General features: G+C 45.2%; 1 protein-coding gene across 1 annotated transcript in view; it reads right to left on the bottom strand.

The window, feature by feature from the left end:
- The window catches only part of LOC107387977 (uncharacterized), a 31,954-nt gene extending 22,826 nt beyond the window's left edge, over positions 1-9,128 (bottom strand). Inside the window, 6 exon segments of the mRNA XM_070545312.1 lie at positions 24-286; positions 363-523; positions 7,461-7,732; positions 8,305-8,381; positions 8,558-8,670; positions 8,841-9,128. Coding sequence (XP_070401413.1) covers positions 24-286; positions 363-523; positions 7,461-7,732; positions 8,305-8,381; positions 8,558-8,670; positions 8,841-8,883 — 929 coding nt within the window. The 5' untranslated portion in view covers positions 8,884-9,128.
- Between the last annotated feature and the right edge of the window lie 12,986 nt (positions 9,129-22,114).

The raw sequence follows: 22,114 nt of genomic DNA, 5'->3' as shown, positions 1-22,114 counted from the left end.
TTTTGGTTCTGCCCATTTCAAACGCTCCATTTAAAGCATCTCATCTGTGAAGCAGCAGAAGAACCAGACAGCTGAGCACGACAACACTCCCACACCAGTTCTGATGAGCCCGTCCATACAGCTGGAGCTCTGGTACAATGGAGCTGATGAAGTCCGAGTAGCTGGTCAGCCTGCTGTACACACCTGGCTTGTTGGGGCTTGCACAGCCCAGTCCAAAGCTCACCACCCCGGCCTGCACCCAGGTCCCGTTGAGCATCTGACAGACGAGGGGTCCACCCGAGTCCCCCTTCAGGAGACAACACACTACATCAGTGACTTCTCTAAAGCAGTTCTGGGAAAGAAAACGGTTGATCCAACAGTACCTGGCAAGAGTCTTTGCCACCCTTCTGGTATCCAGCACAGATCATGTCAGACAGGATGTCCACCTGGTCTGCCGGGTCCATTAGATACATGTCCTGACATGATGTCTGGTCGATGATTGGCACCTGTACTTCCTGCAGAGTCCCTACTCCGGACAGAGGCACTGAGACAAATTGCAAAGAAGAGGAATGTCAGGAATTTAAAACTTAAAGCGGCAGCAGCAGATTAGGAGGCAGCGCTGGTTCTCAGAGTTTCCAATTCAATCCCACATAAATGGAATTGACCATCATGCCTATGGGAACCATGCTGCTGGATTTGCCAAAATGCATAAACATACATGTGAAGAAATCTGGATTTATTTTTACATGATCATAGCCTTTTTCTTTATAGTAGCAGTTCAGAGTTTTCCCCTTTTCAGAAACTATGGATGTTTTTTAATTCATCTACAAAAGTGAGTCCAAATCCTAGTTTATGCTTCTGCATCAACTCCACGGGCGCGCGCGCGCACACACACACACACTTTGCTCTCGGACTTCTCCGTCTCCTGGGGAGTGTTGCAAAGCAATTCCCCGCCAAGACAACAGAGGGCGTAGCACTGTTCTGTGGTATCCTGTCATGTATCCAGTCTAAGACAGTAGGGATGGAGAGATTCATTTATCGGTGATTTGTTCCTAAGTTTAGGGAGACGACTGCAGCAGAAACTTCAGGGAGCATCGGATACAACTGGCGGATAAATGCGCAATGTATGGAGAGACAAAACGCCATCCCTTAATCTACTGCAGTGTGAATTGAAATCCCTACTGACATCGCTAAAAGCTTTGGGAGACACGAACAAGGAAGCGGCCTCATTAAGCAGAGACATGGACAATTATTTGATTTTTTTAAAGACTGGATGTTTATTTTGTTTATGCCTTATTTGTTTGTTTTATAGTTGTGGCCTGTTATGTTCTGATCTGTGTTCCCCCAACGAGTTTGTATTTGTTCAATTGTAAATAAAGTAAAAAAAAAAAATAAAAAAATAAATGTATCTTTCCTATTGTGTCTCATCGGTAAAAGGAATGGCTAGATCGATTATTTCATTTTTTCCTGAGGTGCATTGAACACACCATCGCAGGCACTCAAACTTACAAACAGCAACATGGAGGACGGAACGGGTGAGGAGGACATACACAACGCTAGCGTGAAGACATACAAGTCCAAAGTTTGGCAACACTTTGGATTTTATTAGACGGAAAACTTGACAAGACTAATGCCATTTGCAAACAGTGTCATGCTGCCATAAAATATGTTAGTAGCACCACGAACATGGCCACACACATGAATAGGCGGCATGGCGTGGATACCTCAGCTCCAGCAAACTTCCACAGGGGACTTGACTTATGAAAATACAGCCAGAAGCAGCAAAACAGGTGAAACTTATTTTTGTCTGTTAAAGTTGACAGAAATCTAATAGTGCTGATTATTATCAGGCAGAGGGCAACGGCAGTGTGGCACACTACAGAAGCTGGCTGCAGAACCAGGAGATGACCACCAGAGCTGCCACAGAAGGGATGAAGGCGATGATGATGAGCAAGATGGGGAGGGATGGGCAGAAACAATTTTGTTTTTGTCATGAACTTAAAACTAAACTATAACCTGTAGTATTGGGTTAGTTTGAGAAATATTCTGCAGTATTCAATTTTATTTCTCTTTTAGCAGAGCCACCCAAAAATAAGTCACCCTTGGACCAGATGTTTGAAGAGTTCTTCAGTCCAAGAGCACCAAAGAAAGGCATAAGGAACAGAGTTAAGGAGGATATTGTGAGGTACAGAGGGAGGGATGTTTATCGCTGAATGGTGATGTGTTGCAGTAGTGGAAAGAACAGGTGGATCTTCCACTCCTTTCGAAATTGGCCAAAGGCTACTCGTCCATCCCTGCAACAAGTGTCCCATCAGAACGGGTCTTCAGCACAGCTGGAGACATTGTTACAGCTCAGCGCAGTCTGCTTCTTCCTGAACATGTCGATCAATTAATCTTTTTGAAGAAAAACCTGACACTGAGCCATCTGAAATAAATCACTCAGTAAGGTCAAGTGATGTGCCAGACGGTCTGCGACTGCAAATAATACATGAATTTTTGGCACACATTTTCTTGTAGGACCAGTTTAACAAAGGTTTCTTTTTAGTTTTTTTTCTCCAAGTTCTGTTCAGAATCAGATCGCCTGTATGCCATTCTCTCACTACAAGAGAGTACAGGGGTAGTGTGAAGTTTGCACTTTGTAAGGAAAGACTTTCAGGTTCTCCACCTTGAACCGTCACCTTATCGTGGTGGAGGAGTTTGAGTGCCCTAATGATCCTAGGAGCTATGTTGTCTGGGGCACTTAGTGCCCCTGGTAGGGTCTCCCATGACAAATTGGTCTTAGGTGAAGGGTGAGACAAAGAACGGTTCGAAGGATCTTTCATGGAGGTTAAAACGAAGAGTCGGAGTACCCGGCCTGGAGGGTTACCGGGGTCCCACCCTGGAGCCAGGCCTGGGGTTGGGGCCCGTGAGCGAGCGCCTGGTGGCCGGGCTTTTGCCCATGGGGCCCGGCCGGGCCCAGCCCGAACCGGATACATGGGCTCGTCCAACTGTGGACCCACCACCCGCAGGAGGAACATGAAGGGTCCGGTGCAATGCGAATCGGGTGGCAGACCAAGGCGGGAGCCTTGGCGGTCCAATCCCCGGACTAGAAAACTAGTTTTTGGGACATGGAACGTCACCTCGCTGGCGGGGAAGGAGCCGGAGCTTGTGGCAGAGGTTGAGCGGTACCGGCTAGATATAGTCAGACTCACCTCGACACATTGCATTGGCTCTGGAACCCGAGACCTGGAGAGGGGTTGGACACTCTACTTTGCTGGAGTTGCTCCGGGTGAGAGGCGGAGGGCTGGGGTTGGCTTTTTGTTAGCCCCGAGACTCTCTGCCTGTGTGTTGGGGTTTACCCCGGGGGACAAGAGGGTAGCTTCCTTGCGCCTTCGGGTCGGGGAACGGGTCCTGACTGTTGTTTGTGCTTATGGGCCAAATATCAGTTCAGAGTACCCACCCTTTTTGGAGTCCCTGGGACGAGTGCTAGATAGTGCTCCATCAGGGGACTCCATTGTCCTGCTGGGGGACTTCAATGCTCACGTGGGCAATGACAGCTTGACCTGGAGGGGTGTGATTGGGAGGAACGGCCCACCTAATCTGAACTCGAGCGGTGTTTTGTTATTGGACTTCTGTGCAAGCCGCAGTTTGGCCATAACGAACACCATGTTCGAACATAAGGATGCCCACCGGTACACTTGGTACCAGGGCAGCCTAGGTCACAGGTCGATGATAGATTTTGTAGTCGTATCATCTGACCTGCGGCCGTATGTTTTGGACACCCGAGTGAAGAGAGGGGCGGAGCTGTCAACTGATCACCACCTGGTGGTGAGTTGGATCAGATGGCAAGGGAACATGCCGCGTAGACCTGGCAGACCCAAACACATAGTGAGGGTCTGCTGGGAACGCCTGGCAGAAGAACCTGTCAAGACGGTCTTCAACTCCCACCTCCGGCAGAGCTTTGACCACGTCCCGAGAGCAGTGGGGGACATTGAGTCCGAGAGGGCCTTGTTCCACTCTGCGATTGTCGAGGCGGCTGTTGCTAGCTGTGGTCGTAAGGTGGCCGGTGCCAGTCGTGGTGGCAACCCCCGTACCCGCTGGTGGACACCAGAGGTTCGGGGAGCCGTCAGGCTGAAGAAGGAGGCCTACAGGGCGTGGCTGGTCTGTGGGTCTCCGGAGGCAGCAGACAGGTACCGGATAGCCAAGCGGGGTGCAGCAGTGGCAGTTGCCGAGGCAAAATCTCGGGCGTGGGAGGAGTTTGGTGAGGCCATGGAGAAAGACTATCGATCGGCTCCAAAGAGGTTCTGGCAAACTGTCCGGCGCCTCAGGAGAGGAAGGCAGCAACTCGCTCACACTGTTTACAGTGGGGATGGGGAGCTGCTGACATCAACTGAGGCTATAGTCGGACGGTGGAAGGAATACTTTGAGGAGCTCCTCAATCCCACCAATGCGCATTCCGAGGAGGAACCAGAGCTGGGAGGCCTGGGGATGGACTGTCCGATCTCGGGGGCAGAAGTTGCTGAGGTAGTCAAACAACTACACAGCGGCGGAGCCCCGGGGGCGGATGAGGTTCGTCCTGGGTATCTCAAGGCTATGGATGTTGTAGGGCTGTCATGGTTGACACGTCTCTACAACATTGCGTGGTCATCGGGGGCAGTTCCTAGGGAGTGGCAGACCGGGGTGGTGGTCCCCATCTTTAAGAAGGGTGACCTGAGGGTGTGTTCCAACTATAGGGGGATCACACTCCTCAGCCTCCCTGGAAAGGTCTACGCCAAGGTACTGGAGAGGAGGGTCCGATCGATAGTTGTATCTCAGATAGAGGAGGAGCAATGTGGTTTTCGTCCTGGCCGTGGAACTGTGGACCAGCTCTATACCCTTGCAAGGGTGATGGAGGGGGCATGGGAGTTTGCCCAACCAATCCACATGTGCTTTGTGGATTTGGAGAAGGCTTATGACCGTGTCCCCAGGGGCACCCTGTGGGGGACGCTCCAGGAGTATGGGGTGGGTGGCTTTCTGTTAAGGGCCATTCAGTCCCTTTACCAGAGGAGCGTGAGTTTGGTCCGCATAGCCGGTAAGTCGGACCTGTTCCCAGTGAGGGTTGGACTCCGCCAGGGCTGCCCTTTGTCACCGGTTCTGTTCATCACTTTTATGGACAGAATTTCTAGACGCAGCCGTGGTGTGGAGTGTGTCGAGTTTGGTGGCAGGAGAATCTCGTCTCTGCTTTTTGCGGATGATGTGGTCCTCCTAGCTTCATCCAGCTCTGACCTTCAGCTCTTGCTGGGTAGGTTCGCGGCCGAATGTGAAGCGGCTGGGATGAGGATCAGCACCTCCAAATCTGAGACCATGGTTCTCGACCGGAAAAGGGTGGCTTGCCACCTCCGGGTCGGGGGAGAGGTCCTACCTCAAGTGGAGGAGTTTAAGTATCTCGGGGTCTTGTTCACGAGTGAGGGTAGGAGGGATCGGGAGATCGACAGGCGGATTGGTTCGGCGTCTGCAGTGATGCGGACGCTGAGCCGATCTGTCGTGGGGAAGAGGGAGCTGAGCCAGAAAGCCAGGCTCTCGATTTACCGGTCGATCTACGTCCCAATCCTCACCTATGGTCATGAGCTTTGGGTAATGACCAAAAGAACGAGATCGCGGATACAAGCGGCCGAAATGAGTTTCCTCCGTAGGGTGGCCGGGCTCAGCCTTAGAGATAGGGTGAGGAGCTCGGACATTCGGGAGGGACTCGGAGTAGAACCGCTGCTCCTCCGGATCGAAAGGAGCCAGTTGAGGTGGTTTGGGCATCTGGTCAGGATGCCTCCTGGACGCCTCCCCGGGGAGGTGTTTCGGGCATGTCCTGCCGGCAGAAGGCCCCCGGGTCGACCCAGGACACGTTGGAGAGGTTACATCTCCAATCTGGTCCGGGAACGCCTTGGGGTGCTGCCGGAGGAGCTGGTGGACAAGGACGGGGAGAGGACGGCCTGGAGCTCCCTAACTGGGATGCTGCCCCCGCGACCCGGACCCGGATAAGCGGAGGAAGACGAAGACGAAGACGAAAGACGAAAGACTTTCAGGTTGTATCCCTCACTGGTACTGTTTACAGTTGCTGTGACTATCAGTCAAAAGAATATTTTTATACTCCTGTATGCACTCTCACTTGCAAGCAGTTGCAATTTTTAATTTAACAAGAGAATGAGAATAACCAGAAAAGTAATGATGCTGTTAATGATCTAATCTTCATGGGAAATAAAGCAATCCTCTTGTGCATACCATAATGAAGTGCATTTTTTGTATGTTTATAGATTAATCAAAAACAATACAGTATCAAATAGATCCTACAAAGAGAGAGAGGAAAACATTATGATGTTTCAAAACCAACTGTGGGCTGTTTGTGTTGAATACTTTCAAGTCTCATGGATTATATTAAACCAAATCGCATTGTATAAAGTCAGACCGTATCATCAGCAGGGATGAATCGTATCGGACCTTATCGTCGAGGGTTTCACTAGATCGTTAATGTATCGTATCACTGGTAGCGTATCACGATGGGAATCGAACTCAGCGGTGGGGATTCACATCCCCAGTATTTACTATTGTCTTTTTGTTTTTCAGAGACTTTAACGCGGACATTCGTCTCTCATTCCTCCACCTCTTCATGCACTTGCCACGTCTAAACCCACGTTTACCGTCATTTCCGTCCATGAATAAAACGCTAGCTGTGAATCTTTTTACTCCTCCAGCCACAGGTGAATAAGTGTTCATATTTTTTACGTGAGGTATTCTTCAAGCCAAGTTGTCTGTCGCTAGATATCTTTGGCTCTTTTTTTTAAGGGGGGAATGGAGGGGCAGTTAAATCTAAAGGAAGTGGTATCCTTACCAACAAGCTTGCATTCCCGTCGATGTTTAGAAAAGTGGGCACGACTCCATCTGTCCATGCGAGCGTGTCGAAGAGCCCATGCAAGGACGGATAATGGTGTTGCCGGTCTCCGCACCGATGCAGAAGCATAAACTAGGCTTTACCCTGTGCAATGATAACGGCAACACATCCATTTTTTTTCTCTTGAGCAAGCTCCCCTGTTCCGTAGAGCCCCACCCAGTGAATTGCACGCCACTCAGCATTAGCCAATAACGTCAGACGACCACTGTACGGATGTCAAACACAGGGCATGTGTGTGTATTTGTAACACTATCTAGACCAGTGGTTCTCAATCCTGGTACTGGAGGGCTGGCGTCCAGCACATTTTTGTTGTTTCTCTGCTCCAGCACACTTGATTCAGTGGTTGAATCACCTATGCAGCAGCTCATCCGGCTCTGCAGAAGCCTGTTAATCGCCTGATGATTAAAATCAGATGAAATGCTGAATTCCAGCGCTCCAGGACAAGGATTCACAAACCACTGACAGACTGATGCAGATGCTAGATTTCTGCTTTAAAAGGTTTTCTAAACAATTGTTTACCACCATTACATTCATCCTCTCAGTAAAATATACAACCACAAACAAAGAATTTAGCTAGTTTTACCATCTTGCCGTACGTTCCCCCAGCCAGTGACGTAGCACACCAGGTCAGCTGGGAACAGCGTGCTTGATGCAGGCAAACACACAGGAAGGATATAGTCTGACCAGGTCACTGGTGCAGACAGCTGCACCAGAGCCACATCATTCCCAGTTTGAGGATCTACATAGTCAGATGGGATCGATATTTGGCGCACAGAACTTGTCACCATGTTAGAGTTGATTCCGTTCAGCTGGTACCGGCCCAGATAGATGGTGTAAGGGGAAGTGTCAGATGGACTGGAAGAGGACAGATAGATAAAGTTATCCTAAAACATGAAACCAAAGGGTGGCTGAAAGATGTCTAAATATGGACTTAGAATTTGAGTTAAATGTGGAATATTGTGTCTCACAGGTTTTTATTGTAATTTTGCTGAATTCATCACTCAAACGAGCAATTAAAAAGATCTTCGATAGATGGTTTTAGTTTTGGAATTAGAATCTGCATGTTAACCCTTTAAATATATGAATAAAATAGAAACGTTAATCATACATATTTGCCATATGCCACCTGAAGGACCCTCAATCCTCCACCAGGGGAATGAGGACTGGACAACAGCAGGTTTAAAGAAGGCGGTGAAAGCGGTACTAACCCTGTTAAAGAGGCTGAGCTCTATTACATCAAATGATGCATTTGGCAATAAAAATGCATATAAACTGAAAAAAAATTGTTCTGTAGCTGCAGGAGTCAGAAACCGGTCGGTATCGGCCCTGGAAGCCAGAATGTATGCATCCTAAAGGGATTTTCACCAAACAGAGAGCAAATGAAACACGTAAAACACCCACAGAGGGTCTGAGAAGAGTTTCCTTACTTGGGAAAACAATGTGCAGCAGACAGGACCCAGTTATTAGTGATGAGGGAGCCTCCACAGACATGAGAGCCTGATTTCTGTAGGCAGAGAAGAAACAACAATGAGTCAGCTCTGCATCAGAGGCAAACCCCTCTCTCAGCAGGTCATCTCGACAAACAAAACCCAGACCAGAGCGCACACACCCGCGGACATGGCTTCGTGTGCACCCTGAGGACTAAAGAGTAAAATACTGTTCATGTAACGGGACTTTTACCTGGATGTCGACCTGCCACGGCCACGACCCATCCGAGGCGGCCACCCCTCCCACAATCCTGTCCTGCTTTAACGGCGGACGGCCACATTCCTGCGCGCAGCAGGCCCAAATCCCTACAGAAAGACACCGACACGCTGCTTTTTAAACAACTCAACATTAGATGAACGTGTTGGAGAAACTACACATGTTAGGTGTAAAGTAAACCGAGTACACTGTGTTTACTTTCTAGGTGGACAAAGGCCAGAGCGAAGAGGAGGAGGAGAAACCGTTGGTCGATACTCACCTGTTACGCACCCAAAAATCACCTGGAACAACATCTTCGACATGCTGTGACGTTTTGCGGCAAATCTAATTCGAAACCGCCCCTCAGGAGTGAAAATTGCTCTAATATGATTGCATCTGCCAATATCTACATTTAATCACCTGAGGCCAAGCCTTCGGATTTAGTAAAGGAAATGACTAACTTTGGTAAAATCTCCCTTTCAGCGCTTTTCCGCAAACGAAATCCGCTAAATCGTCCAGGTGCCGCCGAACAGCGTGCGGTTACTTGTGAATTCTGAGAAACGAAGCTCATTACCTGTTACAGGCAATCACGTATCATGTCCCGCCCCCAGAACGCACCTGAACCAATCAAACGAGGGGACTTTAGGGCGGACAACTGAGTCTTTATTCTACAGACTGCAGCTCCTCTTTTCAAAGTAAAAGACTTCGTCTGTTCAAAATAAAGGCCTTATCTAGACTACTTCACTTTTAAACTCTAGAAGGTAAATAGATACTAAATAATATTGTGAAGATGCAACATTTAAGTTGCAAAAACATCTCTCATGCCGTAGGCTTTTGCGTTCACATTCCAAATTATAAGGAATGGGAAAGCCAATAAACGGAAGTCGTCTGTAAATGGAAATATGAAAACATGTTTTTGCTATTAGCAAATTCACAGATGGGAGTTTGTTAACATTTATTAAACGTTTGGGTGTTGGGTTGAGTGTTTTCCTTTAGTAGACAACTGGATTTTTGTTTGTATCTTTTATCTTGTTTATGTTTCCCAACGATACAAAATGTAGCAGATTTAACACAACATAACTTGTAAAAAAAAAAATAATAATAATAATATAGATACATTTTGGAGTTAACATTTATTTTACAGACAACTCATCTGGATGCAGTGACTTCATAAGAACCGTATATATATATATATATATATATATATATATATATATATATATATATATGTGTGTGTGTGTGTGTGTGTTTATGTTTATTCATTTAGCAGACGCTTTTATCCAAAGCGACTTACAATTTATAACCTATAGGGCATGATGTGATCTGTGGGGGAAACCGGAGTACCCGGAGGAAACCCACGCATGCATGGGGAGAACACGCAACTCCACGCAGAAAGGCTGCAGCCGAATTTCGAACCTGCAACCTTCGTGCTGTGAGGCAACAGTGCTAACAACACATACATACACATATATACACTGAGATAGTCAAAAAGCTCTTCAGTGGCAAGGCTGTTTTGGCTGATGCGGCTCTACAATATTGTGTGGACATCGAGGGCAGTTCCACTGGATTGGCAGATGGGGTGGTAGTCCCCCTACTTAAAAGGAGGGACTGCAGAGTGTGTTCCAACTACAGGGAGATCACACTTCTGGTCTGGTCATGGTCTTGAATCAGAAAAGGGTAGAATGCCTTCTCCGGGTCAGGTCTAGGTCCATGCCTCAAGTGGCAGAGTTTAAATATCTAAGGGTATTTTTCACAACTGAGGGAAATATGGATGATAAGCTTCATAGACACATTGGTGCTGCATCTGCAGTGGTGCGGACATTGTACAGATCTGTCATAGTGAAGAGAGAGCTGAGTTGGAAGGCAAAGCTCTCCATTTACCAGTCGATCTATGTTCCTACCCTCACCTATGATCACGAGCGTTGGGTAGTGACTGAAAGAACGAGATTGTGGGTACAAGCGGCCAAAATGAGTTTTCTCTGCAGGGTGTCTGTCTGGGCTCTTCCTTTAGAGATAGGATAAGAAGCTCAGTCATCCGGGAGGGGCTTGGAGTAGATCTGCTGCTCCTCCACATTGAGAGAAACCAGTTAATGTGGCTCAGGCATCTGGTCAGGAGGCTTCCTGGACGCCTCCCTGGTGAGGTTACCTGGGCACGTCCAACCGGTAGGAGACCTAAAGGAAGACCCAGGACACGCTTGAGGGACTATGGTTTTTGGCTGACCAGGGAACACCTTGGGGATCCCCGGGGGAGCTGGGGAGAGAGAAGCCTGGCCTTTCGGCTTAGGCTGCTGCCTCCACAACTCAACTTCAAATAAGCCGCTGAAAATGGATGGATGGGTGGAAATATACATTATTTTAGATAGCATGTGAATAAATTGTGATTACTAGCATGCTGGATGTTCAGTAGGAGTCAGAATCAATTGAACTATTGAAAACAGATTATTTGTGACATCAGTGTTCTATTAACTTATACGATTGCTACCACAGAGACAAAAAAAATCTGCTGATACTCTCAGGAAAAAATCCAAATAGCAAAACTGACTGAACAATGTGAACCTGCAAAACAACATAAAACATTTTTGGGATCAGATTTGTTTTAAGGGTGTTTGTGACTCCAGTGGAGGGTGATTATGTACATGTCATCTCCATCAGAACTAATCTGTTTTTCCCAAATGAGACTATTCAAAAACCCATCTATAACAGGTAAGATACTAACTGTTCATAAACGCTCCACAGAAATGTTTTATAAAGATGGGATTTTGAACTATATCGTCATGTAAAGTGATGGAACAGAAAAAAAAACTGTCTAGGATTTGTTTTCAGCAGTTTTGAGTCCGTTCACTGGGATGTAGATGGTTGGTCTAAGTTGTGTTGTGATGCTGCAGGAACTGCATACATCAACTAATGATTAGCTAGATGAGGAGAACACCTGTTTAGCTGTAATTGTCAGGATCAGCTAACACACACAAAATGTCAAACACACTTTGACAGACACACAACCGGGTCAAAGGTCAAAAACTACAAACATCAGCCTGTTGGTCCCATTTTTATTTAAGGTTATTTTATTTAGTCCAATTAAACAATGACATAACTGATTTTAAAAGTGTGCCACTCTCCCAAGCTGTTGTAATCCTATTTTCTTCACATGTCACCAAATCCTTACTCCCTCTATCTGTTTATAAAGCTGTCTGTCTCCTTTTTTCTTTCCTCTCTGCCCCCCCCCCCCTCCCCCGCCCCTCTCCACCCCAGGCAGTGCGTCTAGTTTCACAGAGCAATTGAAGGTGACAGGGACAGAGAGAGAGGGAGAGGGAGGGAGGGACAGAGGGAGGACACATCACAGTATCGCCTCGGGCTACACAACAGTACAGGAAGAGGGAGAGATGGAGGGACAAAGAGAAAAGAAAGGAGAGACTCACAAAACACCTAGCAGTATATTCTATAGGCAGGTGTGTGTGTGGTGGTGGTGGTGGTGGGGGGGACAAGCTGAGGTGTGTGTAAGTGGAAGCGCTTCATGCGCTTGCCTGCAGGTCAGCAGATATTCACTCTTCATCTCAGTTTAAGAGTTTTCTTTTTGGTGCGTGCAGATGTTCCGCTCCTCACACACACACTGGCACACACTCCTCTCCCCCTCACTCATAATATATGAGCACATTATTGGATCCCAGTCAGTGAGAGCAATTATAATGCACTCCCATTTGTTTTTATTCTAACAACTTGATGAATATTTGTCATGGCATTGTAACCATGGTGACTGCCTCCACCACTGCAGCCTCCCACCCTCCTCCACCCCCCTTCCAGCCCCCCTTCAGTGCTGAAAAAGCAAGGGATGGTGGAGGGAAGGAGAGAGAGAGAGAGAGAGAGAGAGAGAGAGAGAGAGAGAGAGAGAGAGAGAGAGAGAGAGAGAGAGAGAGAGAGAGAGGTGACAGGAATGAACTAACAAGATGCACTAAAAGAATGCATGTCCTGGAGCAACATGAATCTTTGCAGTGAAGCACGCGCCGTCTCAACACACACACACACACACACACACACACACACACACACACACACACAAATACACGCTGCACCCAGCACGCAGAGATCAGATAGGTTAAACCAAATCCCTGCAAAAGGAACACAATAAGATGCAACTGTGATTTCAGACAAACAAAGCAGATCGCCCCATTCCACAATAAAATCATGTTTTTAGGTTACTTTTGTTTAATAATAAAATTATTTGAAGTCAGTGTTTTCTTCTCCTCATTCTTTTTTATATCCACCAGAAAAGAAGATTAAAAGCATAAATTTTTAATGTGATATTTAACTTTTTGCTGTTTGTGCGACAACTGCACAAATATAAAAGTGTGATGAATTCACCAAAAGGTCTTGAAGCCAATGTTCTTTCTGCTTATAACAAATTTAACAACAATATTCTCTAGACATTATCCACATTTGTTGACTTTTATTTTCATTTTGTGGTTTGTGAAAACTAAATCTTGTACTTATGAATGGATATTTACAATCCCAGAGCTTTAAGGTGTCATTAATAAAGTTGCCAAATTGCTGCTGACTACATTTTCAGCTCTTTTCTTTTTTTCTTTTTTTATTCCAGGTTTTAAAAAATCCCCGAGAGCTAAAGAAAATGAGTACCCACTAACCCAGAGAGAACTTTATCTGAGTTTCTGTTCAAACTTTTACACACAATGACACTCTTTATATGTTCTTGTAAGTAACAGCATGCACATTTCAGCATTGTATCAGATATTCCCCCCAATAAATGTTTGTCTCCACATGTAAACTTTTAATCAGCCATTGTAATTCTTTGCTTAAGTGAAGTGTCTACACGCATCTTCCACCACTGTTCTTTTACCTTTGAACTTGTCAAGTCCTTTCTTTTCTTCGAGGCACGTCTCGGAGGAAAGTAACAGAGAAGAGGAGGGTGGTGGGGGTGCGATGGGGGCGGCGCAGAAAGAATACCAGAGTATGAAAGAGAGAGGGAGCGACAGAGAGAAAGGGAGCGCAAAGTCTTGTCAACCGGAAATAAAACAAGCTGGCACCCTCCCCATCCCCAAGCCCCTACACCCACCCCAAAGTCATATACTTCCTCTTCACTCCCTGTTTCCCTCCCCTCCGTCTCCCTGCTTCCATCCTCCATCTCTTCTGCTGTGAAGAGTTATATTTAAACCCCAGTTGGTCTCTGCTCTCCTACTTTTGACTCCACCATGCCCACCGTCATACCTGCGTCATTACCTACACCTCACATCAGACCTTGTGTGTCCATCGCCAAGACTTGAAGTACGGTGCCCCTCTGTCCTGCCCTGGTTCTTGACAGGACCTTTGTTTATTGTTTCATATAGCTTTAGGCCAAGTATGTTACAGCAGAGGAATAAACCCTCTGAAGGAACAATAACTGGGTATCTGCACCCTTATGAGCAGTTAAACACAGGTCCTCTGTGGATGTGTTTGTTCATATAGATCAGGAGTGGGCAACCCACATCCTCCAGGGCCAATGTAGCAACACACCTGACTCAGTGGTTGAATCACCTGTTCAGCAGATCATTAAGATTAGCCAAAGCATGTTAAACCCGTATCCAACCATCTATCTATCTATCTATCTATCTATCTATCTATCTATCTATCTATCTATCTATCTATCTATCTATCTATCTATCTATCTATCTATCTATCTATCTATCTATCTATCTATCTATCTATCTATCTATCTATCTATCTATCTATCCATCTATCCATCTATCCATCTATCTATCTATCTATCTATCTATCTATCTATCTATCTATCTATCTATCTATCTATCTATCTATCTATCTATCTATCTATCTATCTATCTATCTATCTATCTATCTATCTATCCATCTATCTATCTATCTATCTATCTATCTATCTATCTATCTATCTATCTATCTATCTATCTATCTATCTATCTATCTATCTATCTATCTATCTATCTATCTATCTATCTATCTATCCATCCATCCATCCATCCATCCATCCATCCATCCATCCATCCATCCATCCATCCATCTATCTATCTATCTATCTATCTATCTATCTATCTATCTATCTATCTATCTATCTATCTATCTATCTATCTATCTATCTATCTATCTATCTATCTATCTATCTATCTATCTATCTATCTATCTATCTATCTATCTATCTATCTATCTATCTATCTATCTATCTATCTATCTAGTAGCAGCAGGTCTACTCCGAGCCCCTCCCGGATGACTGAGCTTCTCACCCTTTCTCTAAGGGAGAGCCAGCCACTCTGCGGAGAAAACTAATTTCTTCCGCTTGTATCCTAGATCTCGTTCTTTCGGTCACTACCCAAAGCTCATGACCATAGGTGAGGGTAGGAACGTAGATCGACCGGTAAATCGAGAGCTTCGCCTTCTGACTCAGCTCTCTCTTCACCACGACAGACCGGTACAACGCCAGCATCACTGCAGATGCAGCACAAATCCACCTATCGATCTCACGCTCCAGTTTTCCCTCACTCGTGAACAAGACCCCGAGATACTTAAACTCCTCCACTTGGGGCAAGACCTCATCTCTGACCCGAAGAAGGCATTCTACCCTTTTCCGAATCAAGACCATGGTCTCAGATATAGAGGAGCTTATTCTCATCCCAGCTGCTTCACACTCGGCTGCAAACCGCTCCAGCGAAAGCTGAAGATCACATTCTGATCAAGCCAACAGGACCACATCATCTGCAAAAAGCAGAGGCCTGATCCTCAGGCCACCATAACGGATGCCCTCAACACCTTGGCTGTGCCTAGAAATCCTGTCAATAAAGGTAATGAACAATATCGGTGACAAAGGGCACAGAGAGTCCAACTCTCACTGGGAACGAGCCCGACTTACTATCGGCAATGCAGACCAAGCTCTGACACCGGTCATACAGGGACCTAACAGCCCGTATCAGAGGGCCTGGTACCCCATACTTCTGGAGTACGCCCCTCAGGGCTCCCCGAGGGACGCGGTCAAACGCCTTTTCCAAATCCACAAAACACATGTAGACTGGTTGGGCAAATTCCCACGCACCCTCCAGGATCTCCCTAAGGGTATAGAGCTGGTCCAGTGTTCCACGGCCTGGACGAAAACCACACTGCTCCTCCTGGATCTGAGGTTCAACAATCCGACGGACCCTCCTCTCCAGAACCCCTGAAAAGATCTTACCAGGAAGGCTCAGGAGTGTAATCCCTCTGTAGTTGGAATACACCCTGCGGTCCCCCTTTTTAAATAAGGGGACCACCATACCGGTCTGCTAGTCCAGTGGAACTTCCCCTGATGTCCACGTGATATTGCAGAGCCGCGTCAGCCAACCCAGCCCCACAACATCCAGAGCCTTAAGGAACTCTGTGCGGATCTCATCCACCCCTGGAGCATTGCCACAGAGAAGCTTTTTAACCTCCTCAGTGACCTCAGCACCAGAGATTTGAGAGCCCATCTCAAAGTCCCCAGACTCTGCTTCCTCACTGGAAGACATGTCAGTGGACTTGAGGAGGTCTTCGAAGTATTCTGCCCACCGATCCACAACGTCCTGAGTAGAGGTCAACAGCACACTGTCCCCACTATAAATAGTGTTGGCAGCACCCTGTCCCCCCCCCCCCCCCCCCCCAAGGCACCGGATGGTGTACCAGAATCTCCTCAAAGCCGTACGGAATTCTTGCTCCATGGTCTCACGGAATTCCTCCCAAGCCCGGGTTTTTGCCTCGGCGACCACCCAAGCCGCTTTCCGCTTGGACTGCCGGTACCCGTCAGCTGCCTCTGGAGTCCCACAGGCAAAAAAGACCTGATATGTCATGACTCCCATCTTTCAGCCTTCATTCAGCACACCTGGTCCCCTCATCAAGCTACAGCCAAGACCTGTTTTTCCTAGCAACCTCAGTCAGCACCTCATCAACTCCATTCATCTCACCTGTTCCTGTCATCAGCTTCATCCACTTCAACTGCTCCTGTCCACTCAACTCATCACACACACCTGCTTCCCCTGCTATATATTCACCAGCCAGCCACCAGTTCACTGCCAGATTATTGAAAGCCTTTGCAAGTAAATCTTCCAGCCATCCACCCTGCCTGATCTCAGCCTCCGGACCTTGTTTTTTCTCCTGACCCCTGTCCTGTACTCTGCCTGCCATTACGACCTTTGCCTGTCTCCGACTCTGTCTCCAGCCTCTGGTAACTCTGCTTCAAATAAAGACTTTTTTATCTACTTTTATTGTGTTTGGCATCCTCAAGGTCTTTTGAAGTTCAGCTCGTGACATGATGGGACTCTTTCTTCAGCTTGATAGCATCCCTAACCGCTGGTGTCCACCAGTGGGTTCAGGGGTTGCCACCACGACAGGCACAGACGATCCTGCGACCACAGCTCCGGTCGGTCGCCTCAACAATGGAGGCATGGAACAGGGTCCATTCTGACTCAATGTCCCCCGCCTCCCCCGGAACATTTTAGAAGTTCTGTCAGAGGTGGGAATTTAAGCTCCTTCTGACAGGAGACTCTGCCAGAAGTTCCCAGCAGACCCTCGCAATACGTTTGGGCGTGCCTGGTCTGACCAGCATCCTCCCCCACCATCTGAGCCCATTCACCACCAGGTAGTGGTCAGTTGACAGCTCCGCCCCTCTCTTCACCCGAGTGTCCAAGACATGCAGCCGCAGGTCAGATGAAACAACAACAAAGTCGATCATGGAGCTGCGGCTTAAGGTATCCTGGTGCCAAGAGCACATATGGACACCTTGGTCTTCATTATGGACAATCCATGACTGGCACAGAACTCCATTAACAAAACACCACTCAAATTCAGATCAGGGGGCCGTTCCTCCCAACCACACCTTTCCAGGTCTCACTGTCGTTACCCACGTGAGCGTTAAAGTCCCCCAGCAGAACGAGGGAGTCACCGGAAGGAGCACTCTCCAGCACCCCCTCCAAGGTCTCCAAAAAGGGTGGGTAGTCTGAACTGTAGTCTGGTGCATAAGCACAGACCACAGTCAGAACCCATCCCCCCACATGTAGGCGGAGGGAGGCTACCCTCTCATTCACCGGGGTAAACCCCAACGTACAGGCACCAAGATGGGGGGCAACTAGTATGCCCACCCCTGCTCTGTGCCTCTCAGTGGGAGCAACTCCAGAGTGGTAGAAAGTCCAACCCCTCTCAAGGAAACTGGTTCCAGAGCCAGAGCCATGCGTTGCAGTGAGTCTGACTATATCTAGTCGGAACCTCCCAACCTCACACACCAACTCAGGCTCCTTCCCACCAGAGAGGTGACATTCCATGTGCCAAGAGTCAGCTTCTGTAGCCGAGGATCAGACCGCCAAGGTCCCCGCCCTCGACTACCACCCGTCACACACTGCACCTGACCCCTTTGGCCCCTCCCATGAGTGGTGAGCCCATGGGAAGGGGGACCCATGTTTCCTCTTTGGGCTGTGCGCGGCCGGGCTCCATGGGTGAAAGCCCGGCCACCAGGTGCTCGCCAACTCGCCCCACCTCTAGGCCTGGCTCCAGAGGGGCCCCCAGTGACCCACATCCATTTATACTATTCATCATAAGAGGTCTTTGGGCTGCTCTTTGTCTGATCCCACACCTAGGACCTGTTTGCCATGGGTAACCCTACAGGAGGCATAAAGCCTCAGACAACTTAGCTCCTAGGATCAAACCCCTTCACCACGGTAAGGTGGCAGCCCAGGGGGATATATATATATATATATATATATATATATATATATATATATATATATATATATATATATATATGTATATATGTATATATGTATGTGTCCATGTATGTATAAATATATATATTTGTATATAGTTTAGTTTAGTTTAGTTTAGTTGTCATATGCAAGTTAGCACAGGGTCAACATTGCAATGAAATGTGTTTGACGAGCAGCGGTCTCTCAGCAGCATAATACAATAGAAAAAAAGAACAAGGTATAATACAGTAAAAGCAAAATATTAGAGAGTCATGCTAAAAGTAAAAGCTCACTAAATAGATAAGTATAGATGACTAAATATAAATGTATCTAAAAAAAAGTGAGTAGTAACATTAAAATGAAGTAACCAGTGCAGGTTAAATTTTACTTGTGGAGCTGCAGGGTAACATCTGTATCCTGTGTTGTGTGTGTTTAAGTGTAATGGTTGAGGTGTCGTATGGCTTGGTGGTAGAAACTTATATATACATATGTGTGTATGTATACACACATACATACACACATATACATATGTGTGTATGTATGTATATATACATATATACATATATATGTAGGGGGAGAGAGAGAGAGAGAGAGAGAGAGAGAGAGAGCGAGAGAGAGAGAGAGAGAGAGAGGCCATAGATTGAGTTGGTAGAATAAGAAGTAAACAAATATGTTCATTAATCAAAAAGTACTTTAGTTTCCAGTCCATATTTTAATGCAGATAATTTTTTATACACTTCTTATCATAAATGTTTTGTTAGAATTGCAGCCTGAACAGCTTCCCATATTCCCTCTGTGTCTGTGTGACAAACTCTAAATTATTACAGTTAATGATTTTGGTCATTTTTAGAGTTTCTTTATAAGATCAATCTAAATGAATGGAATATTCCTCAACAGTTAACATGACCTATCAGGCTTCAGACCTTCACCTTCTAGGGGCAAAAAGCAATAGAACAGGTTTATCTACTTGGCTGAAATGATACGCGTTTGAAAGAGTCAGCTGTTTCCATTAACACTTTCAGCTGTGCAACATTAAACTTTAGTTCCCACATAAATAACAAGAGTATTGACAAAGTTGTCATGAATAACATGTCAGCCTGTTGCTCCTCTGATGAAGAGACTGATCAGCAAAAGCAGCATGTAGTCCAACACAACTGGATTTCTATTCCCACACATATTTTTTTCCCATCTGAGGAGTTTTAACTAACTTTGAGGAAAACGATGAGATCACCGCATCCTGGACGGGCTGCACCAGCATTTTGAGGAGGAATCTCTCAGGGTCTGCAGGGTTAGGAAGCTGTTTAACCGGTTTTCATTTTCTGCTAAGATCTTCCAAAACACACGTTTGTTTATGTTCATTTTCACGTGTTCACACTCTCAGCATGTCATCGAACACGTACATAGGAGTGGCAGTAGGATGAGCTGGGATTAACCTTCCTATAACTCAACCCTCCTTCATGCAAATGTTTTAATATTTCATTCTTATGAGGAAACGATAACTTCAATAAATTCAACATAAACGCTCTCTTTCTACAATGTTCTAGCCGGCCCAATAAATAGATGAATGTCTCTGTTGGTCACGTTTTCCTGATGCTTCCAGCAAGGCTGACTTCCTGAAATGTTTTACAAATGAAATATATTTTATGAACTTTTTATCAACTTGATGCATTCTTTGTTGAAAATGCAGCTTAAAGGAGAGCAAAACAAGCCAGGAAATGATCCAACTGCCTTTTTACGGGTAACATGCACTGGTTTCTCCTCTCCTGCCCCCTCATAGCCCCTTGATGCCTCTTTAACAGCTTCTGCTTGACACCATGGGGCAAAATGTTTTGGAAATTTTAGAATGAAAGTGTTTGTACGTGGTTTGTAAAGTATTGAAGTTGCGGTTGAATTTTCATTTGTGGATTCAGTAGATGTAGTATATTTATTACTTACTGTTACTCGACAGCTTTTCCTAATCCTAGTTGACTTGGTATTCCTGTTTTTTATCATTTCTCATGTTTTGTTTTTTATGTTTAATTGTGCTTTTACTGCTCATATTTTTTTAATGTTTTTATGTGTCTATGTTCAGCACTTGGGGCAACACGGTTGCATTTAAATGTGCTGTATTATAAACATGATTTGATTTGATATTATCAGAACTGAAGTGGATGTTCTCCAGTGTAAAATGCCACCAATCCTCCTGTTTTTAGGACTATTTACTTGATCTATATGCATAAACACCAAAGCACGGGCCCAAGATAATAATCAGCATCACTTCTTCTAACTTCAATTTTAAATTTGAATGTGTTGGTAAAACTTTACAATAACTTTATTAATATTACCAGTATTGTTAACTATTATGTGTCCTAAAGATTAGAACAAAAGGGCCAGGGGGTGTCTGTTTCGTAATGCGTTTACATACCATGGTTAAGCAGTTGTTAATACTTTATTTAATAGTTTATTAATGCTTAATAATGCACTAAGTAATGTTAGTAAAGAGACCCTTGTTGAAAAGTGTTTCCAATGTGTTTCTTTATAATAAAACAGAAAAAGTTAATTGCAGAGTTCAGCACAAAAGAAATATTTTCTAGTAAAATTTACAAATACTTCATAAAAAAGTGAAATATTTCTACCAGCCACCAGGTCAGGCTGTGTTTGAAGGCTTTAGCTGTGATTTAGGTCAGCTGTGTTTGCTGATTGGTGTTAAACAGGCCATCCTTCCTCCTCAGTCATCGTGATCTGATGTTTATTGTGTTTTTTGGGCCGTTGTTCGTCTGAAAGATCGATGATTTCAGCCTCAAACCTCGGTTTCTGACTTTGGATAACAGCGATTTCTCTAAAATCATGTTCACATGGATTCTTTACTTCTGTAATGCGTCAGACATCAGCGCAGCCCAGAAATTAACCACAAAATAAAAGACACAGTTTTAAACATTTATTTGACGTTTTGGGTGTGTCTTAACTTTATTGTAACCTTCAGAGGACGCTGTGGATCAGTGAGACTCCCGGTTGTTTCAGATGGACCTAATAATGAAAACGAGACCCTCCTGATGTACTTAATATATCTGATAAAATGTCTTGAATAATTTAAAAGTTATTGAAACAACAGCATAAATATTTGTGGTCTTAAACATTTAAAAAATGTTTTACCTCAAAAAATTTTTTAAATCCATCTTCAGTAAATTCTAATCACAAGAAAGAGCAGTCAGGCCTGTTTTGTTAGGGTTATGTTGGCTTTTATAAATCCAGGTTAATAAAATAAAATATAGTAATCTCGTTTGATTTATCTTCAATATTTAATGTGTTTTTTTAGAGTCCTGAGAATAAACACATGCATGGTTTTATGGGACAGTGATTTTTGTGCAGATTGCAGTCAAACACATTTTCTCTATTTAATCTAGAAAACAATATATTCCAGTTGTTTTTTTTCATGTCAATGACAACTATAGGCATAAAGCACATTTAAAAATCCACTTGGATTTTTTCAAACATGATTTTTCTTTTATACAAGAAACAAGGCAATACAATGAAATATATAAATTAAAAACCAACAACCATCGCCATTTTAAAGTGGATTAAAAACACAACAAACAACTTTTTTCCCTGTTTAAATAGGCTTTGTATCAACATATGTAAATAAAACTATTGAACAAGATGAATAGGAATAAATAAATCTAACTAAGACCTAATCTGATAATGTCTGGTCTGAGGACATATCTACTCATTTTATTCAGTATTTATGACCAAAATTGAGCTCCATGATCTATTTATCAGCCACTATGGTTCCATTATCTGTGCTTTATGCTCCTCTCTCTCCCTCAGCCTCCCCTCCTCCTCTCGCTGGCATTAAGTTCAAACTTGACACTGATGTTGACTCACT

This window comes from Nothobranchius furzeri, chromosome 16 (genome assembly GCF_043380555.1).
Source record: "Nothobranchius furzeri strain GRZ-AD chromosome 16, NfurGRZ-RIMD1, whole genome shotgun sequence".
NCBI classification, from domain to species: domain Eukaryota; kingdom Metazoa; phylum Chordata; class Actinopteri; order Cyprinodontiformes; family Nothobranchiidae; genus Nothobranchius; species Nothobranchius furzeri.
Note: the sequence above shows the minus strand (reverse complement) of the source record. Positions and strands in the feature narration are given on the sequence as shown.